The 17,500-nt window shown below is 47.8% G+C and overlaps 1 protein-coding gene across 1 annotated transcript in view; it reads right to left on the minus strand.

Annotated features, from left to right (window-relative positions):
• aff2 (AF4/FMR2 family, member 2) overlaps positions 1 to 17,500 on the minus strand; it is a 69,017-nt gene that overhangs the window by 31,820 nt on the left and 19,697 nt on the right. Inside the window, exons 8-9 of the mRNA XM_077021040.1 lie at positions 14,354 to 14,405; positions 8,504 to 8,541 (exon numbers count right to left, since the gene is read on the minus strand). Of these exons, the coding sequence (XP_076877155.1) occupies positions 8,504 to 8,541; positions 14,354 to 14,405 (90 nt within the window). The remainder of the gene's footprint in view (positions 1 to 8,503; positions 8,542 to 14,353; positions 14,406 to 17,500) is intronic.

Here is a 17,500-nt window from a genome sequence, read left to right on the forward strand (position 1 = left end):
CTATTTTACGTCTGCGAGACCTCAAAGCGGCTCTCGGCCGGCCGCCGCCGCGTGCTTTTGCTCCGTCGAAACTGTGGTCGGTGCGGAAGTGAGGGAACGGGAGAAGGAGAAAAGGGGGCTGCAGAGGGCTGTAACGCCTGGATACTGAGGGGGACTGACAGCCTTATGTAAATAAGTGTAACATATCGGTCCTGAGTGTCTTGTGAGTAAATGTAGAGTGACTAGAGTATGTGGAGTGAGACGGCTCAAGCAGAGACTCTGCCCACGGTCGCAGATGCACTTTACAGGATGCAAAGGGGGTTTAGTTGTTTGGTGTGTATGAGGTATGAACTGAAGAGGGAAAAAGAGAGAAAGAGAGTCAGACAGACGCAGGGAGAGAGAGAAAGAGAGAGAGAGAGAGACTGTGAGAGGAACGCAAAATTATGACCTCGTGGGGTTTAGTTTTAGACTGGCAAACAGACAGACGTGGCAAGAAAAGCTAAACTCACCATATATCAGTGTGTGTATCATGGAAGCATAAAGGAACACACACATGTGCATATGGGCCTGGGTTTCTGTTATGGGTTGTCAGAATGTGCCTACGACCCAGAGCTGTTCAAACCAAAGCCATAAACCCACCACAAGACCCAACAACGCAATAAAACAGCTACAGAACTCAACTAACGACAGGCCAAAATAATAATAATAAAAAAAAAATCTATGCCATCAACCAACTCCATTTCACTAGCACACAACAAGATGTTTCTAAAGAAATCCTAATCACAACATTCCCAAAAATGGATCGACATGGACCCAGGCAGGATGTTTATAGACATAACGACTAAATATCAATCATGTACGTATTGCTTAGTTTATGCCCTACAGTTTGCTGCCTGTGTGCTGGATCTGAGGGGGGATGCACTCAACAAAGGGAGCACCTAGCTGGAAAGGCCTGTGGCTGGTGCGTCCACGATGGCATTGAGAAATGAGATGTTTCCGAACCGCAGAATAATGTATAGTCCTCGCGTGATTCATTGTGGCATTTCCACAGAGCCAACATCTGGATTCCACTAATGGCTCTTCAGTTCTTCCTGAGCACATCATCCAGAGAGAGAGAGAGAGAGAGAGAGAGAGAGAGAGAGAGAGAGAGAGAGAGAGAGAGAGAGAGAGAGAGAGAGAGAGATGTCATGGTGGTCCATGGCTCTCCCCTGTCCTGCAGCTGGAATGTAAGAGGAGTGAGTCAGCGAGGTGGGAAGGGGTTGGCTCTCTCTCTCTCTCTCTCTCTCTCTCTCTCTCTCTCTCTCTCTCTTCAAGCTCTGGCTGAATGTGTGCTTGGACACGTATGGCAATGAGCATACAAGTGTATGGGAAGTAAATATGTAACACACACACACACACACACACACACACACACACACACACACACACACACACACACACAAGTTATTGCATGCCAAATCAGCCCTGAGCACTAGGAGACGTTCTACTTTGATGACATGAAAGCCAGCCCTGATGTTTTGATTGCAGGGGTATAAAGAGGAGCAGAAGGTACACAGTGTGTATGTATGAGTTTGTGTGTGTGTGTGTGTGTGTGTGTGTGTGTGTGTGTGTGTGTGTGTAAGAACCTACAACATTGTCAAAAGTAACTTGTAGGCACTAATCTTTTTAAAGTTTTTAAGTTTGTTACAAGCAAAACACTGCCTTATATACTGTCAAAGCCAAAAGAGACCCTATGTAAGTAAAAAAGGCTCAGTGCTTCAGACGTTGTCACGTAGCTCCTTAACACATCTATCTCATCAGCGCACCATTTATTTGCGCCCCTACAACTCGATGCACGTTCTGTCGGATCCTGCCACATCTGCCCGGCATGTCCGCCAGGCAGCACACGGGTCAAGATGGAGCAAGGATATCCGAACCATTAACAGTGCTCCATTCGGAAAAATCATTTGCAAGTCTAATGCGCTGTTGGAGAGCCTCGCAGGCTTTATGGAGATCATAATCCAGATGCGGCATTCACAAAGCGTTTTGTTCCATGTGTCAGGATTTATCTGTAGAGAAAATGCCAGCAGAGTTTCTGAACTGTTTGATGTAAAGCAAATGTCAAAAAATAAAATAAAATAAAATAAAAAAATCAAAATCCCTCATTCCAAGTGGAATGCATCACGGAGAACTCCAGCCATTCCGCTCGGAATCCTGCAACAGGGCTTAAACAAAGGAGAGTGGAGCTTCTATAAAACCCCACCAGACCAAATGCATGAACAGCGATCTGTAGCTGCTCTTCTCCGGTACCAGGAAGCTGGCGTGAGGCCTAGCTGCTGGATGGAAAAAAAGTAAAAGAATGAAGATGTTCCTGAAACCCAAGCTCCTGGGTGGAGGAGGTCTTCTGGGCTCCGTCCACCACGCTGACGCCAGATAAGATGTGGCTCGCCTTCCGAAAATGTCCTCGGACTCGCTCCGACATCCGAAGGTCTGAATGGCCGGAGCTGACTCACTCTGGATTAGCGTAAATCCTCAAGGAAAGTTGTTTTTTTTTCCCTCAAGGAAATAATAGGGTTTGAACTGAATAAACACGAAGAAAAAAAATGTAATCCAACTATTTTGCAGCTGCAAGCGGGTGTGAAAATGGAATAAGTATGTTGGAATGTTCCAGATCGCTGGTAAAACACAGCAGCGGTCATTTCATCCAGAACACCAGAGTTACTCAAAATAGCAATTTTTCAGCCTTAATGCAGCATTGCACTGCATTGAGAGGTTTCAAATGTACATTTGCCATGGAACCACTAGCTGAATCTACATTATTCTATTAAAACTAATCGTGAACTACCTACTAAAAGCATAGTCACAAATTCTGCTTTGTGGCTTGTATCCTTGTATGGCTTATATTTCCATAACATGTAATTTGGTCCAAGGGATGTTGCAGTAATAGGAAGACTGAGCATCTGTTGTAATTGATGAATAATTCTTGGCATAAACAAACACAGTCCGAACTGTTTGTACTTTGATTCTGGAAGGCAAGTCGACCACCTGCTCCTTTGGACTTGGATGGTAATACATCTGATGGAGATTACGACATAATTGACTCGATACTTGATTCATCAGCTGAAACTTTGTATTGCCTTTGGCTGGATCAACACACTTCAACTTCAGTCACTTGCAGTGGGAAATTAACCTTTACGAAGCTCAAATTTCTGACAGCGAAATTAATCTCGCGTTCTAAGCATACCGGGGCACATGGCTATGATCATATCGACTCTTCATTCACACGGGCCGGCAGAAACAGGGGCCTCGTGGGCCAGTTTAATTCCCCAATATAAAGAGCATGAAACTGGAGAGACACCAAGCTGGCCAGCTTTGGCAGAGGTGTGGGAAAGTTGGTGCGTGACATACTGGGAGGAGGGGGGGGCTGGGCCTCCCTGCCAAAACCGGGCCAGACTTCGTAGACAGCGAGTGACAGATCACGTGGCTGTGAGACAGCAGTGCTGAAAGCTTACACCTCTCAGGCTGGCTTAGGTCACTCGTCTTCCTTTCACCATCTTAGGTCACCTTAGCTGTCTCTCTCTCTCTCTGTCTCTCTCTTGCTGTCTCTCTCTGCCTCTTATCCTCTAGTGTTTTGCCTGCTTGCCACTCAGGTCCGTGTCAAAAGAACACTTGCCCAGAATATATTGTATTATGTGATGTCACACCCCCCTTAAGCTAGCAAATGACTTTTCCAGCCCTGGCACCGCCTACTCAAGCTTTTAATGGCGAAAGTCGCGCTGCAGGACAAGGGCGTTGGGGTGACCCGCGCGCGAGGGCCGTCCTCGCGCTAGCGGAGAGCCGGGCGTGAGCGCGCACCCTTCGCCGTCCACCTGGGACGCCCGGGCAAAAGATTAAAAGCGGTGTGACCGGAGACTTGTCGCACCGGCACCTCTGCCCCGCTTATTACGATCTTCTGCGTTAAATAGCTGAGGGGGCCCTCCACGTGGTGGAGTAATTAAACGTGGCCGCCTGCCACAGTCAGACGTATAAGACCTCCAGCGGCCCAGCCGAGCAGGGTAATTACCTCCCCCCCATCGCCAAGCCTTCATTCCAGCTTGATGAAAGCTGACTATCTCCACTTAACCTGGAAAAAATTCCCTGTTTATAAGTCAAAAGAGTAGAATATCACAGCAGGCCTCCAGCTCTCATGGCTCCTGTGTCCTGTAGCGCGACTCCACTCCCGCACACCCGACTTACCTCAGCAGTAATGGATCGCACGGGTTTCGACTGATTAAACACAATGGCAAGTCTTTTACGGTGTATCACGGTGAGCGATTTTGCAAATGACAGTCGATAGATATACGCCCCCGGTTAAGCCGCATGACAGCGTGCTTCGGTCTTTATGATTGACAGGTCATAGGGTAAATCCGAGGCTCCGGCCGCAGCCCCCCCCCCCCCCCCCCCCCCATGGAAAGCTACAGCGTAAGATATTCACGGCGAACAATATAAAGTACATTTTGCCCCCCTTTCGCCATGCTTTATTGCTACCTGCCATTCTCCGGCGTCGCCTTCGATGCCCCCCCCCCCCCCCCTTCTGAAATACGCCAGCCGTTTTCTGCGGCAGCACATTAAAACATATTGTTTGGAACGAGAGGCGATGATGGGGACACGGCGGCTGATATGATACACAGCAGTGTGGAGCGAAGAGAGATGAATAATGATGGAGGAGAAAGGGAGACAGAGGGAGGGAGGAGAGGGGAGACCTGCCTCCACCCCCCCCCCCCCCTCCCCCTCTCCTCCTCCATCTGCCTCTCCTCCTTTACCGGGCCGGAGGAGCCAGCAATATATTTGCTGCTTCACTGCTCACAGAGATTGCTATCAGCCAAAGCCCGTCTGCGGAGGTAAACTCAATACGTGCCCCCCCCCCTCTCTAACCCCACCCCCCAAACTCGCCAACCTTCATAACATTTACTTTCAAGCCCTCCGATACGCTACGTGCCGTTGAGGCCGTGCGTGTGCGTGCGTCTTTTCTGAAACTCTAATAGGATCCTATGCAGAAATAGCACTGCGTGCTCCACTGTTGTAGAGGCGGTGGGGACACGTGTTAGATGAACCAATCAATGGGGTGTAATGTGGATGCACTGACCCCGGTTTGTTTACTGCTTAGTCGATAGTAAAATCGAAACTTAAGGCCAGATGCTGCTCGACTATGATCCTTGACACAGTTCACATGCTTGATGTTTCTGACCCGATTCACTGTGGGCAGCCGTGGCTGGTTTAAGCAGGTGCAGTCCTTCAGCGTGGCACGACTCCTTCTCTCAAGCTGGACTGGTACAATTACCAGAAATGTCATTACTATCTAAACCGAATTATATTCATAACCTCCTTGTAAACTGTTGTCTGTGTATGAGCTCCATTAATTGAGCCCCACTTGTGCTCCTGAAGCAACATTATAAAGTAACTAACACCTCTATCGGGTTGAAAGTTGCAATTATACACCTCTGTAATTATAGTGTAACACCTCTGTTATTCTGAAAACAGACATTATTTAAATATTAAGAGTACCTGCTGCTCAACTACTAGCAACTTGGAGAAGACCGTCACCAAGGCCACCAGGCCACGCCCAGGCAGCCTCTGCCAGCCCCTCCCACTACAGCCCTTAAGGACAAGCACAGGGTAGAAAACACGATACGAACCGAAACAGCATTCAGAAGTTACAACCGCAATGATGAACCGTCTAAAATACGAAGGCCTGTGTGAAATACAAAAAAAAAACTAGTGAATTCGCTAATATAAATGAAAGAGGTTGACTTTGAACAGACCAAGAGGGCAGGAATTCGGACTTCGGCCCATGTTTTCATGTGGCAGACTAAACAACACCTAAACACAAAACCCAAACGACACAAAAAGCAAAACAAGACCTAGCCTTACACGGAGACCGCCACACACCCCACTAAATCAAACAGACAGGTATCAAGTCTGGTGGAGATTTTAAAGAAGGCGATTTCTAGTCCACTGATATAAGGATTTTTTTTGTCACACCCACACACACCCATACACAGAAGCTCTCAGACGTGCTGGAATACATGAATGACAATAATGTTTTGAGTTACGTGTGGTTCAGTGAAGCTCTGGTGTCTGCAGCCATTCACATTTTGGTCCAGAAGACTGTGGCTGTAAACCGTCGGTCAAGGCATTAAGCTTTACATGAAACTTTTATTTCACCAGACACGGCGGCTCCAGAAAAGTCCTCCCCTTTAATCACAGTGGCTTGCTGCGATCTTTAAATCTAACAACAGAAGGTAATGCTTCCAATAACGGGTCAATACGTTTGCTCAGAGTCGACCTCTTGCCTTTCTCTGCTGCGCTTGCCAATAGCACTTAGAGGGGATACAGATGATTAGGCTCTTTGTCAAAAGCTAACGGCGTTAGTGTGTGGAAGCGTGCAGTCGGTGTCATGTTTGCAGAGAGACACAGCGCCACAGAAGCCCGTGTGCTGTCGTTTTGTGGCATGTCGCATGTCACATATGGCCAAGGCACGCAATCTGAGGCTAAGACGACGAGCCAATGCCCCCAGGGAACGGATCGTGTGTTCCGCTGTCGCCGCTCCTCCCGGTGTAAAACGTGACCCGAGTCACAGGTGTCGCACCGGCGATGCCGATCCGAGGTCAGCCCGGCCGTCTCGGCTCTGTGCGATCGACGGCATCGATCGCACCGGAGCCTGATCTCGGACCAGCTCTCTGCCTCGGGGAGCGGCGCCTTCATGCCCGGGCGAGGCCCACGTGGCCGTGCTGCAGGAGCGGACTGCCCTGGGCTGAACCGGAGGCTACGTTTTAATGGGCACATCCCGTGAGCGGCGCCTCCTGGAAGCGGGGGCGAGACGGCGTGCTCCACGGCGCCGTGGCGGAGCCCCCCACGGACGAGGCAGAGATCAGCTGCGCTAAGTCAAACCGACGTGCCGCACCTGAGCTGGAGCTCTCAGCACACAGGAACTAGTTTAAAAACACTCAAAATTCACCTTTTAAAAATTCAACTTTGCACACAGGCCTGAAAATGGTTTTTTACGAGCCGGATTTCGATGTGGAACTAAACTGGATTGTATCGCAAGAACAAGTGTAAACACCATATGGAATTTAATAATGTACCTATGGAGCATATTTAATATCTCCCACCTTTCCTACATGTACGCTGACTACACATGAAACATCAACAAAACACATGGTCTTAAAGCCCCCCCCCCCCCCCCCCCACTCCCCCAGCTTTCTCCTAAATACCTACAGCCTCCCCGAGTCCCTGCGCCCTCCTGAATATCACCTCAACCCCCCAAACACCCCCTGCCTGCAGCAGAAGACTGTGGTCCTAGCTACAGCGTGTGGGGGGAGGGGTGGGGGGTGTTGCCACGGCCCCAGGATCGCTAGCAGCGTCTGCGCTCCCCAGCTCCCCGGCTGGGAACACGGCTGCAGGCCATGTTTCTCTCGCCGTCTCCTTAATGAGGCCCCCCTCCACAAAGCCGCCACCGGATGGCGGTGGGGGGGGGGGATTCTGCGGAGTCTCGACGCAGGGAGGCTTAGAGCGTTCTTGACAGGAGCTAACGCTGCCTGCAGGACAGATTCTGTGCTTGATGGTGGGGGCTGGGTTTCTTAGGTTATCATACTCTCTCACAGCACGCCAATCGACATTTCATCACCTCCTCACCATTCAGGGTTGCGACTAGGTCAAAAACGGTCATAGCGGCCAATGGCTTACATAATTCTAGTCATAAAGAAATTTACACCGTGGGAAAACACACACACACTTTTTTTTTCACTTGACTTTCCCCTTCGTTATGCAAGTGGATATTGTAGCTAATATCCTCAGAAAAATCTCTTTTACGCATTTCAGGTGCACATAAAAACAAAATTCGCAAGGCAACTAAGGTGTGTGTGGGCGGATGCCTGCCTGAGTGTACGGGTCTCTCTGAGGGGGACCAGCGGGCGTGACACCTTCAGGAACACCTTTTGTGGGCGAGACACTGCTGTAACTCGGTGGGTTTAAAATTGGAAGGATGAAAGAATAACATTGGCAGTAGGGTGCAAAAATACGGCAGTTTGGACAATCTAAATACTGATACATTAAATATAATAGCTTTGGTGGCTTTATGTAATAATCTTTTAAATACCTGTGTCCTGTCTCTTTTCCTGATAACTATTAACATAACGAGCGTTTCCACCACACTTTAAATGAAAAGCGGGTTTTTTTTGCACGGGACTATATTTCGTAAATCACAATATTCACTGCACAGATTCAAACCTCTAATTCCTCAAACTTCATTTTGCCTCTAATTCTGGCCATCATCTTCAGGAGTCACCCGACACTCTCGACCAGACACCCGATAAGACGCCCGACCAGACACGCCCGGCCAGACACCCGACGCGCCCGACCAGACACCCGACCCGACAAGCCCGACCAGACACCCGACCCGACAAGCCCGACCAGACACCCAGCAACTTAGCATCTGCTATCTGCAGGTCCATCAACGGGACATGTGGCTCGGTCAAGCAGGAGGGGGAGTGGAGCAGTGACTTACCTTGCAGGTGCACTCCTGGCCTTGGTCTTGTCTGTGGCCTGCGGGCGAGATAAAAAAATCAGTTAGACAAAGTGCAGAGAAGGAGGGTGAGGGAACACGCGTGAACTCCGGGCCGCCGATGGCGCCGTAGCGGATGAACACTTCAGGCAGACGTGCAAGTTCAAGGCCACAGATGGAGGGCGCTCCAACGTCTGAACACCCGGAGCGAATCACTGCTGCCTCGGGGCTCATAAAAGACGTTTTCACGGATCTGGAACTCATCCTAGCAGAGCCTGTAAATTCCTTTCATTGTTCAAGTCTTACAATTGTGCATTTCAGAAAAACATTTCTATATTTGTTCTATATTTTATTTAGAAATGACTTTTTTTTGGCTTATAAGAGGCGTTTGACATGGAACATTATTAGAATCTATCACAAGGTGATGGAAATGCTGTTTTGAGACCTTTTGGCCTGTGCATTTCAACACATTTGGATTTTAAAACGAAACGATAACTTTGAGGTTCAAGGGCAGAATAGCAGCTTTAATTCATGGGTATTGTCTGTACTGGGTGGACCACATAGAGATCACAAACCTCTTTATACCTCTCGGAACTCTTTATACGTGCGTATAAAGAGCATAATAGCACAATATAACACAATCATAACAAGAAACATAAACTGTAACAAATACTTCACGCTGGAGTATTTTTAGTTGATGTTCTGCCAGCTGTGATGCACGTTCTGTGACCCTCAGGTCCGGGGAGTACCTCGGCCCATAAAGAGCTCTCCGCCATATCACTTCTTAACGAAATGCCGAGCAGTCGATGCCAAACGCTTTGGCTACGTCTCTATTCCGATGTCTTATCCCTGCGGCGGTCCACTCGGCTGGGTCTTTGGTATTCGCTCCTTGCTTTGAGACAGCACCGACCGATACCAGGTGTGCACGGCACACGTCGAATCAACTCCCAACGTTTCGTTAGCTTTTCTGCACAGAGACTAAGGAAACGACGACACGCTGATGGTTCAGACATGGCCACATTCTTAAGGTTTACTGTATATAACATTATTATTTATATGTGGGAGACAAATACTCTGAAATTAAAGCCAATAACAGTCCGATATGCTGAAATACAAATCTAAGAAAACTAAAAATTGTGTGACTGTCCAATTACACACAGAGTGAACTGCATGTACATCGACTGTCTGGGTAGGATAGGATGGTTAGGACAACAATTTTGTACCATGTCTTGACTAATAAATCTGCCTACACAGTATTGTTTTCCTTCTGAATTAGAAAAAACTGGAATGCACATTTGGCACGTCCTTAAAGCCATCTTGTGGAGACAGGTATCACTAATTGATTAGGGGCTTCGCTCTCTTTCCAAATTCCTTACCCTCCAGCTTTACGATAAAACAACAACAACCAAAACACAAAGGATCCAAACTGAAGCATCTCCCTCATCCGAGTCAGAGCCAGCCTGTTTGGACCGCGGGGACTCCTTCGGCTGTACAAAGGTGCTTTCCTAGCACGCGCCCATCAGACACAGGTCTCTGGGGCAGGATGGGGGCGGATTGAGAGATAACAGGGCGTGCGGGTGAGCGACGGCCGGCTGGCATTGGCCGGCGCGGGCACAGCCGCGTAGACCTGGCTGATGGCTGTGCCCATTGATCTGTATACAGTCCATTTATCATTCAGGAGAGGGGCCAGTGATCTTCACAGTGTATTAGACCAAACGGCTCACATCATTTGTCAGAGAGGCTCTTATTGCTGCTTTCCTGCTCTGTGGGGAATTTTGGGCTTCTTCCAAGCCGCACACGTTCTCGCGTTGCTAGGCAACCCGGCTGGGGGCAGCAGCGGCGGTGGTGTGGGTGTGCACGCACGTGGACACGTGCGTGTGGTTCACAGGCATATGAGCGCACCCACACACACACACACACACACACACACACACACACACACACACACACACACAAACACACACACACACACATATGAATGCACGCATGCACGCACACATACACACACATACTTATGGACCAAAGTGTAGCATGTGTGTAAAAATAGGCACTAATGTCCACAGGCACATGGGTGACTGTAGTAGGTGATTGTAGTAAGTGACTGTAGTAGGTGACTGTAGTAGGTGATTGTAGTAGGCGATTGTAGTAAGTAACTGTAGTAGGTGATTGTAGTAAGTGACTGTAGTAGGTGATTGTAGTAAGTGACTGTAGTAGGTGACTGTAGTAGGTGATTGTAGTAAGTGACTGTAGTAGGTGACTGTAGTAGGTGATTGTAGTAGGTGATTGTAGTAAGTAACTGTAGTAGGTGATTGTAGTAGGTAACTGTAGTAGGTGACTGTAGAAGGTGACTGTAGAAGGTGACTAGTAGGTGACTGTAGTAGGTGACTGTAGTAAGTAACTGTAGTAAGTGACTGTAGTAGGTGACTGTAGTAAGTGACTGTAGTAGGTGACTGTAGAAGGTGACTGTAGTAAGTGACTGTAGTAAGTGACTGTAGTAGGTGACTGTAGTAAGTGACTGTAGTAGGTGACTGTAGAAGGTGACTGTAGAAGGTGACTGTAGTAGGTGACTAGTAGGTGACTGTAGTAGGTGACTGTAGTAGGTGACCTGTAGAAGGTGACTGTAGTAGGTGACTAGTAGGTGACTGTAGTAGGTGACTGTTGTAGGTGACTGTAGTAAGTGACTGTAGAAGGTGACTGTAGAAGGTGACTGTAGTAAGTGACTGTAGTAAGTGACTGTAGTAAGTGACTGTAGTAGGTGACTGTAGTAAGTGACTGTAGTAGGTGACTGTAGTAAGTGACTGTAGTAGGTGACTGTAGAAGGTGACTGTAGAAGGTGACTGTAGAAGGTGACTGTAGTAGGTGACTAGTAGGTGACTGTAGTAGGTGACCTGTAGGTGACTGTAGTAAGTGCCTGTAGTAAGTAACTGTAGTAGATGACTGTAATAAGTAACTGTAGTAGGTGACTGTAGTAAGTGACTGTAGTAACAGGGCTGCCTCTGTTCTGTGTGTGCAGTAGGACTCTTTCCTCAGGTATTCATACTGGAGTGAAAGTTGGCTTTGCACTTCAGGCCACGCAAGCCTTCCAAATACTGAGGGCAACAAAGCGTTTTAGTGTGCTGAACACCACGCCCGGCGATAGGACATGAACAGGTGGATAGCTGTGCAGGAGAAGACAGTCCATTCCTAAGACAAGAGGAAACAACGGTAGAACTACCACAACACCTGACAATCCAGCCAGCTGAACTCGACTTGAACAAAACAACCTGAGCACAGAATTCACCATGATCTGAAATGACTTCATGGCATTCAAGAGAAAAGCAAAAGATCAAAAAGGCTGCATATTATTATTACTGTTGTTGTTGTTATAAATAATGACTATCTTGCAAGCTCAGTGGCCCTTGGTCTGCCATAAGTAGCTGGTTGGCATCCCTGATTTAACCCACCTCATTACACTTAGTTCATCAGTGGGGTCTACATGTTCACTGGTCTACATGATCACTGGTCTACATGATCACTGGTCTACATGTTCACTGGTCTACATGATCACTGGTCTACATGTTCACTGGTCTACATGATCACTGGTCTACATGATCACTGGTATACATGATCACTGGTCTGCATGTTCACTGGTCTACATGATCACTGGTCTACATGATCATTGGTCTACATGATCACTGGTCTATATGATCACTGGTCTGCATGTTCACTGGTCTACATGATCACTGGTCTACATGATCACTGGTCTACATGATCACTGGTCTACATGTTCACTGGTCTACATGATCACTGGTCTGCATGTTCACTGGTCTACATGATCATTGGTCTACATGATCACTGGTCTACATGATCACTGGTCTACATGATCACTGGTCTACATGATCACTGGTCTGCATGTTCACTGGTCTACATGATCACTGGTCTACATGATCACTGGTCTACATGATCATTGGTCTACATGATCACTGGTCTACATGATCACTGGTCTGCATGTTCACTGGTCTACATGATCACTGGTCTACATCTATTCTGCTCTGTGTGCTTCTCCCCGTACTGAAGCATTAGCAGCCCTCCTGCACTTAAATGCCGCTTCGCTACATGACGCTTTCGCCGGTCCGCACCGCAGACGGGCGGATCAGCGTTTGATTATCCGTAATTTTACACGTCAAATAAAAAGCCTCCAGCCACACTGGACCTTGAAGGCCCCGAAACCCCATTATCCTCCCCGTCTCTTAACAAATGATGTCATTGAACTTCAATACCCTCTTGTAAAAATGCCATTAGCTTCCCTTGCCGTTCTCTGGCTATCACTCTCGCCAGTATCCTTTTCAATCGGGACGAGGACAGGAAGGAACGTTAAATGATTAATAAGCCAGCCAGCGGTCATAAATAAAGGCTCCACTGATTGGCAGGGGAGAGGCAAGGTGAGGAGCCGTGGGCGGGGCTTATCTGGAGGCCTCTCTGTAATCTCTCCTCAGCCTGCAGCCCAGTGATTCAGGGAAAGATGCTGCCGATATTGTCGCGAGATGTTAAATCACGTTTTTATGGAGGTTGCACTGGAGGGAAAGTGGTTCTTGTGCTTCACTATGTTTGGGAAGGGGCATTTGTTTTGCAGTGTCGATGCAACCATTCAGCAATAAAGCCAATTAAGGCAATTAAAGCAAAGAAGAGTATAGTTTGGAAAAGCACACCATAAAGGGCAATTAAGGCCCTAGGAAACTCTTTCAGTCAACTCTTTACCAGGTAATTCCTATGAAATTCCTGTTATATATCTATATTCTAGTATAACCACAGAATAGGGGGAAAAAAGGAGAAGCAAAGAGAAAGACAGAGACAGAGAGAGCAGGGAAGAGAGAGATAGAGAGAAAGAGACACAGAGAGACAAGAGAGACAGAGAGCAGGAGAGAGATAGAAAAAGAGACACAGAGAGAGACAAGAGAGACAGAGAGCAGGTGAGAGTGAGGAACGAGAACGAGAGAGAGAGAGAGAGCGAGAGAGGGAGAGAGCAGGCAAGAAAGACAGAGAGAGAGCACGTGAGAGAGTGAGAGAGCAAGTGAGAGAGAGAGCAGGTGAGAGAGAGAGAGAGAGAGAGAGAGAGAGAGAGAATGAGCAGGCGAGAGAGGTTAATTGCTTTGGATATGGTTCTATGTGGACACTATGAGACAGAAGCAAAATTACTTCATCTGGTTTCTTCCAGTCCACCCCCTCTTTCCAATATACACACACACGCACACTAACCCACGCACGCACACACACATGCTCACACATGCACACACACACACACACGCACAAACGCGCGCGCACACACACACACACACACACACACACACACACACACACACACACACACACACACACACACACACACACACACACACATATCCTACTCTGTGTGAAACATGTTCATTATCTATCCTCCACTCCTGTTAGTCCCATGCTGACCCAGTGTGGCACACAGCAGTGCGTTTGTGTGCACACGGTGTGTATGCATGCATGAATGCATACGTGTGTGTGTGTGTGTGTGTACATATGCGCCAGCCCTAACCTATGAATCTTTACACAACCCGCAAGCATCATTACGAGATTCCAGCATCTCAACAAGATTTAATGGCACACCGCTTCCACAGAGTAAGAAGTGCTTAGATGAAACAGTTTATCACATTCTGTCTGCCGTTTCCACAGCCTGCACGGTGTCACGGGCTTCAGGTACATGTCTCAGCCTGGATAATTCACTCACCCAGGACTTGGTTAAACTCAACTGGGCCACGCAGGCCTAGGAAAGCCGGGTGACTGCCATGGCTGGTTAAGATCTACCATCTGCCAGCGAGGTCGGTACGGCTGGTGATTGCAGCTCACCTGTTCACCATCGTCTTCATCACTGCTGATCTTCAGGTCATCCTCCAGCATTCTGAAAGGTGAGCAAAAGACCTCGTCAGGAATACAAACGTTTCTCCCAGTGCACAACAGGTACAGGGGAAAACACTCTGGGGAAAGTTGGATGGATTAAAGGAGGATGTCGTACTAATCCTCCACCTCCTCGCAGCCAAAGAGCAAAGGGGATTTTTAGTAATGTGCATTTTAAGGACAGGGAAGCAGCGGTCTTCTCCGGTGGCGTCTCTCCGTCACACCTGCCTTGTGCAGGAGCAGTTTTGTTCTACCATCTGCTTCTACGTTGTGCTGTAGAACCATGGCCCAGCTCCACTATTGTAAATATCATCCAGCGATTCAGCATATAAAATAAAGCCATGCGCAGAGGCCTAACCTCATTAAAACAGGAGAATGAGAACATGATGTCAGTTGACATCTCGTTATGAGGTTACATGACATCACCCAGAGAAGTCGAACAATATTTCGGCAGCCCCTCAAGATCTGATGGCCACCAGAACATGCGCATGACACACACACACACACACACACACACACACACACACACACACACACACTCGCACACTCACAAACACGCGCACACACACATGAGTGCATGCACACGCATGCACACACACACACACACACACACACACACACACACACACACACACACTCACAAACATGCGCACACACACGAGTGCATGCACACGCGTGCACACACACACACACACACAAACGCAGGGCAAAGGAAAGAATTTTCCTTCCCAAGTTCTAACAATAAAAAGCCCTTATAAATGGGCAAATGTGTTTAAGGTTTAGTTTTCTATGACCTAAGCTGTTGTTCAGTCCTGTAGTTGGAGTGGAACTTTGAACAAAACTACCAGTCATTACCTGCTGTAATCTCCAACAGATGTCAAGAATAGGCCTGCACAAGAGACCAGGTGCTGGAGGTGCACTTCTCCAAAAGGATTTTTCAGTTTATAGCAGATGATCTTAGACTGTGTGTGTGTGTGTGTGTTCAGCTGTTTGGAAGGATTAAACATGTTTTAACCAGCTGTTGAAGTGCAACCTAAAATAAACATAGTCATAACCAAACAGATGCATCTCAACTGTCCCCATCAACAAAACCAGTATAAGAAATGGTGCTAAGGTTTTAGGGGTGAAATAAAGCACCCCGTTCCTCTACACACAGGTCGAGCCATAACGTTCTCAGCAGTCTTCCCCCCTCAAAGAAGAGTGTGCAGCTTAATCAACTATTTTACTGCAGTACAGCAAAGCAGAACGGAGCAGAAGTTGGCACCGTGGGCGCCAGACCCACGGAACTCACAGCGCTTTGCATTCTGGGAAGTGCCATGGCTCCTGAGTTCGGTACGGCACCTCAAAGAGGAGTGAAAAATGAGGCCCGCCTCAGTGAGGTTCTGTGGTTCCTGTACGCGCCGAGGATGATTTTGGGTTTACACATCTGTTTTCGCGCGACTCCGCAGGACCGAGGTCTTAACCGAACGAGGCCGAGGCCGCAAACAATCGGCCCGCGGGCCCGTTTGGAAGGGGCGCCGAGAGACTGTGTGGCAGCAATCATGTAACACAAACAGCCAGCTTCACTTCACATCCCAGACCGGAGCAGCGGTCCATCTGGGCTATTTCAGTTTAAGAGCGGAACTATATTTATTGGCTAATTGCTCCAGTGTTTGCCATTCTGCTAAATTAACCTTGTAACCACAAGGACATGGAGAAGGTAAACTGAATTTTACTGGTGTGAATGCATGAGAAGGACCAGCTAATGAGAAAATTGGGGGGGCGATAGATAGGAGTATAAAAGCTTTATTAAGCTTAATTAGATTTAACAAAAAGTTTTAAAAAGTGATTTGCGTCCATTACTAGTACAGCACTTATAGCACATGGAGACATCGCTACTGAATTAATTGGGATAAATGTGCTAATATGTGAACTGTTACAAATTGAAGCATGAGATCTCTCGAAGGAATATATTTTCACCCACCACCTCCTCCTCTGGGGCGAGAAGTTTTCTAATGGTTGCAATATTCGCGGTGACATATTTTCACCCGCAAAAAGTGCCCAGACAGCTTTACAAACAAATACGGCGAAGACAGAATATAAATGGATGGCGGGTTTATTTGTGGTAGCTACAAGGCCAAGGAAAACACGGGGGTTACCGCCCCCCCTCCACGTGGAGTAACGGTTAACACATGACGGGAGAGACATGAAGCACAACCTTGTCCAGAGTCTCCCTGAGGCACTTTCTCCCTGAGGGGAGGCTGATCTGAAACACAAAGGAAGTCCTCTTGTTTCACTCTACTGGTGTGTGGTGGATGTCCAGGTACTTTTCTGTAATCGCCTGAAGAGGAACAGGGACTGTCCATCCAAGCATTCGGTTATCACTTATTCTGTAGCACAACAAAATGGCTACATACTGAATCTTTTCACTTCCTCCCAAAATTCTAAAAAAAAAAAAAAAGCTTTAAAAAACAAAACAAAAAAAAAACCTATCAGTTATGGCTTACAGTAGTTCATACAAAGAAATGGTTTCATTACTATAACTGTATAAAAGAAAGGTTTGAAAGCACACGTGATATCCACAGTCACTTCAACAGTCTTAGGGTTTGCTGTCAGATCTTTGGTTTGGGCAAAAACAAGGACAGGTAAAGGACTTCCAGTGGCTCTGCTGTTGTTAAGGAGAACAAAGTCGATGAACAGAGGGCAGGACCTGACCAGGCTCCGCCCACCGGGGGGCGTGCTGTCTCTGAGCAGTGTCACGGACGCTCCCCTTAATGATAGCCGGGAGCACTGTACTCGGTGATCATTACTAATGCCCATCACACCACAGACAAGACCCACGAAGGTCCATTTAACTCACATCTACCAGCGCAGAAGAAGCTTAACTAGCGGAGGAGTAGAGCTAAAGAGCCACAGGATCACGAAGGTGCTCAACGCAGGCAGCGAACTCCTGTCGAAAAGTCGCGAGATGAAGTTTCCTGTGGTGTCGAGACGGCGGGCTCGGGCCTCAGCCTCCGCCATTGCTCCATCGGTTTGGAGGGAGCCCGAAGTTTTATACGCAGAGGACTGGCAGAAACTTTTCCTGACACTAGCAAAAAAACGCTTGCATACGCCCTAAGG

The sequence above is a fragment of the Brachyhypopomus gauderio genome, chromosome 11 (genome assembly GCF_052324685.1).
Source record: "Brachyhypopomus gauderio isolate BG-103 chromosome 11, BGAUD_0.2, whole genome shotgun sequence".
Taxonomy (NCBI): Eukaryota; Metazoa; Chordata; class Actinopteri; order Gymnotiformes; family Hypopomidae; genus Brachyhypopomus; species Brachyhypopomus gauderio.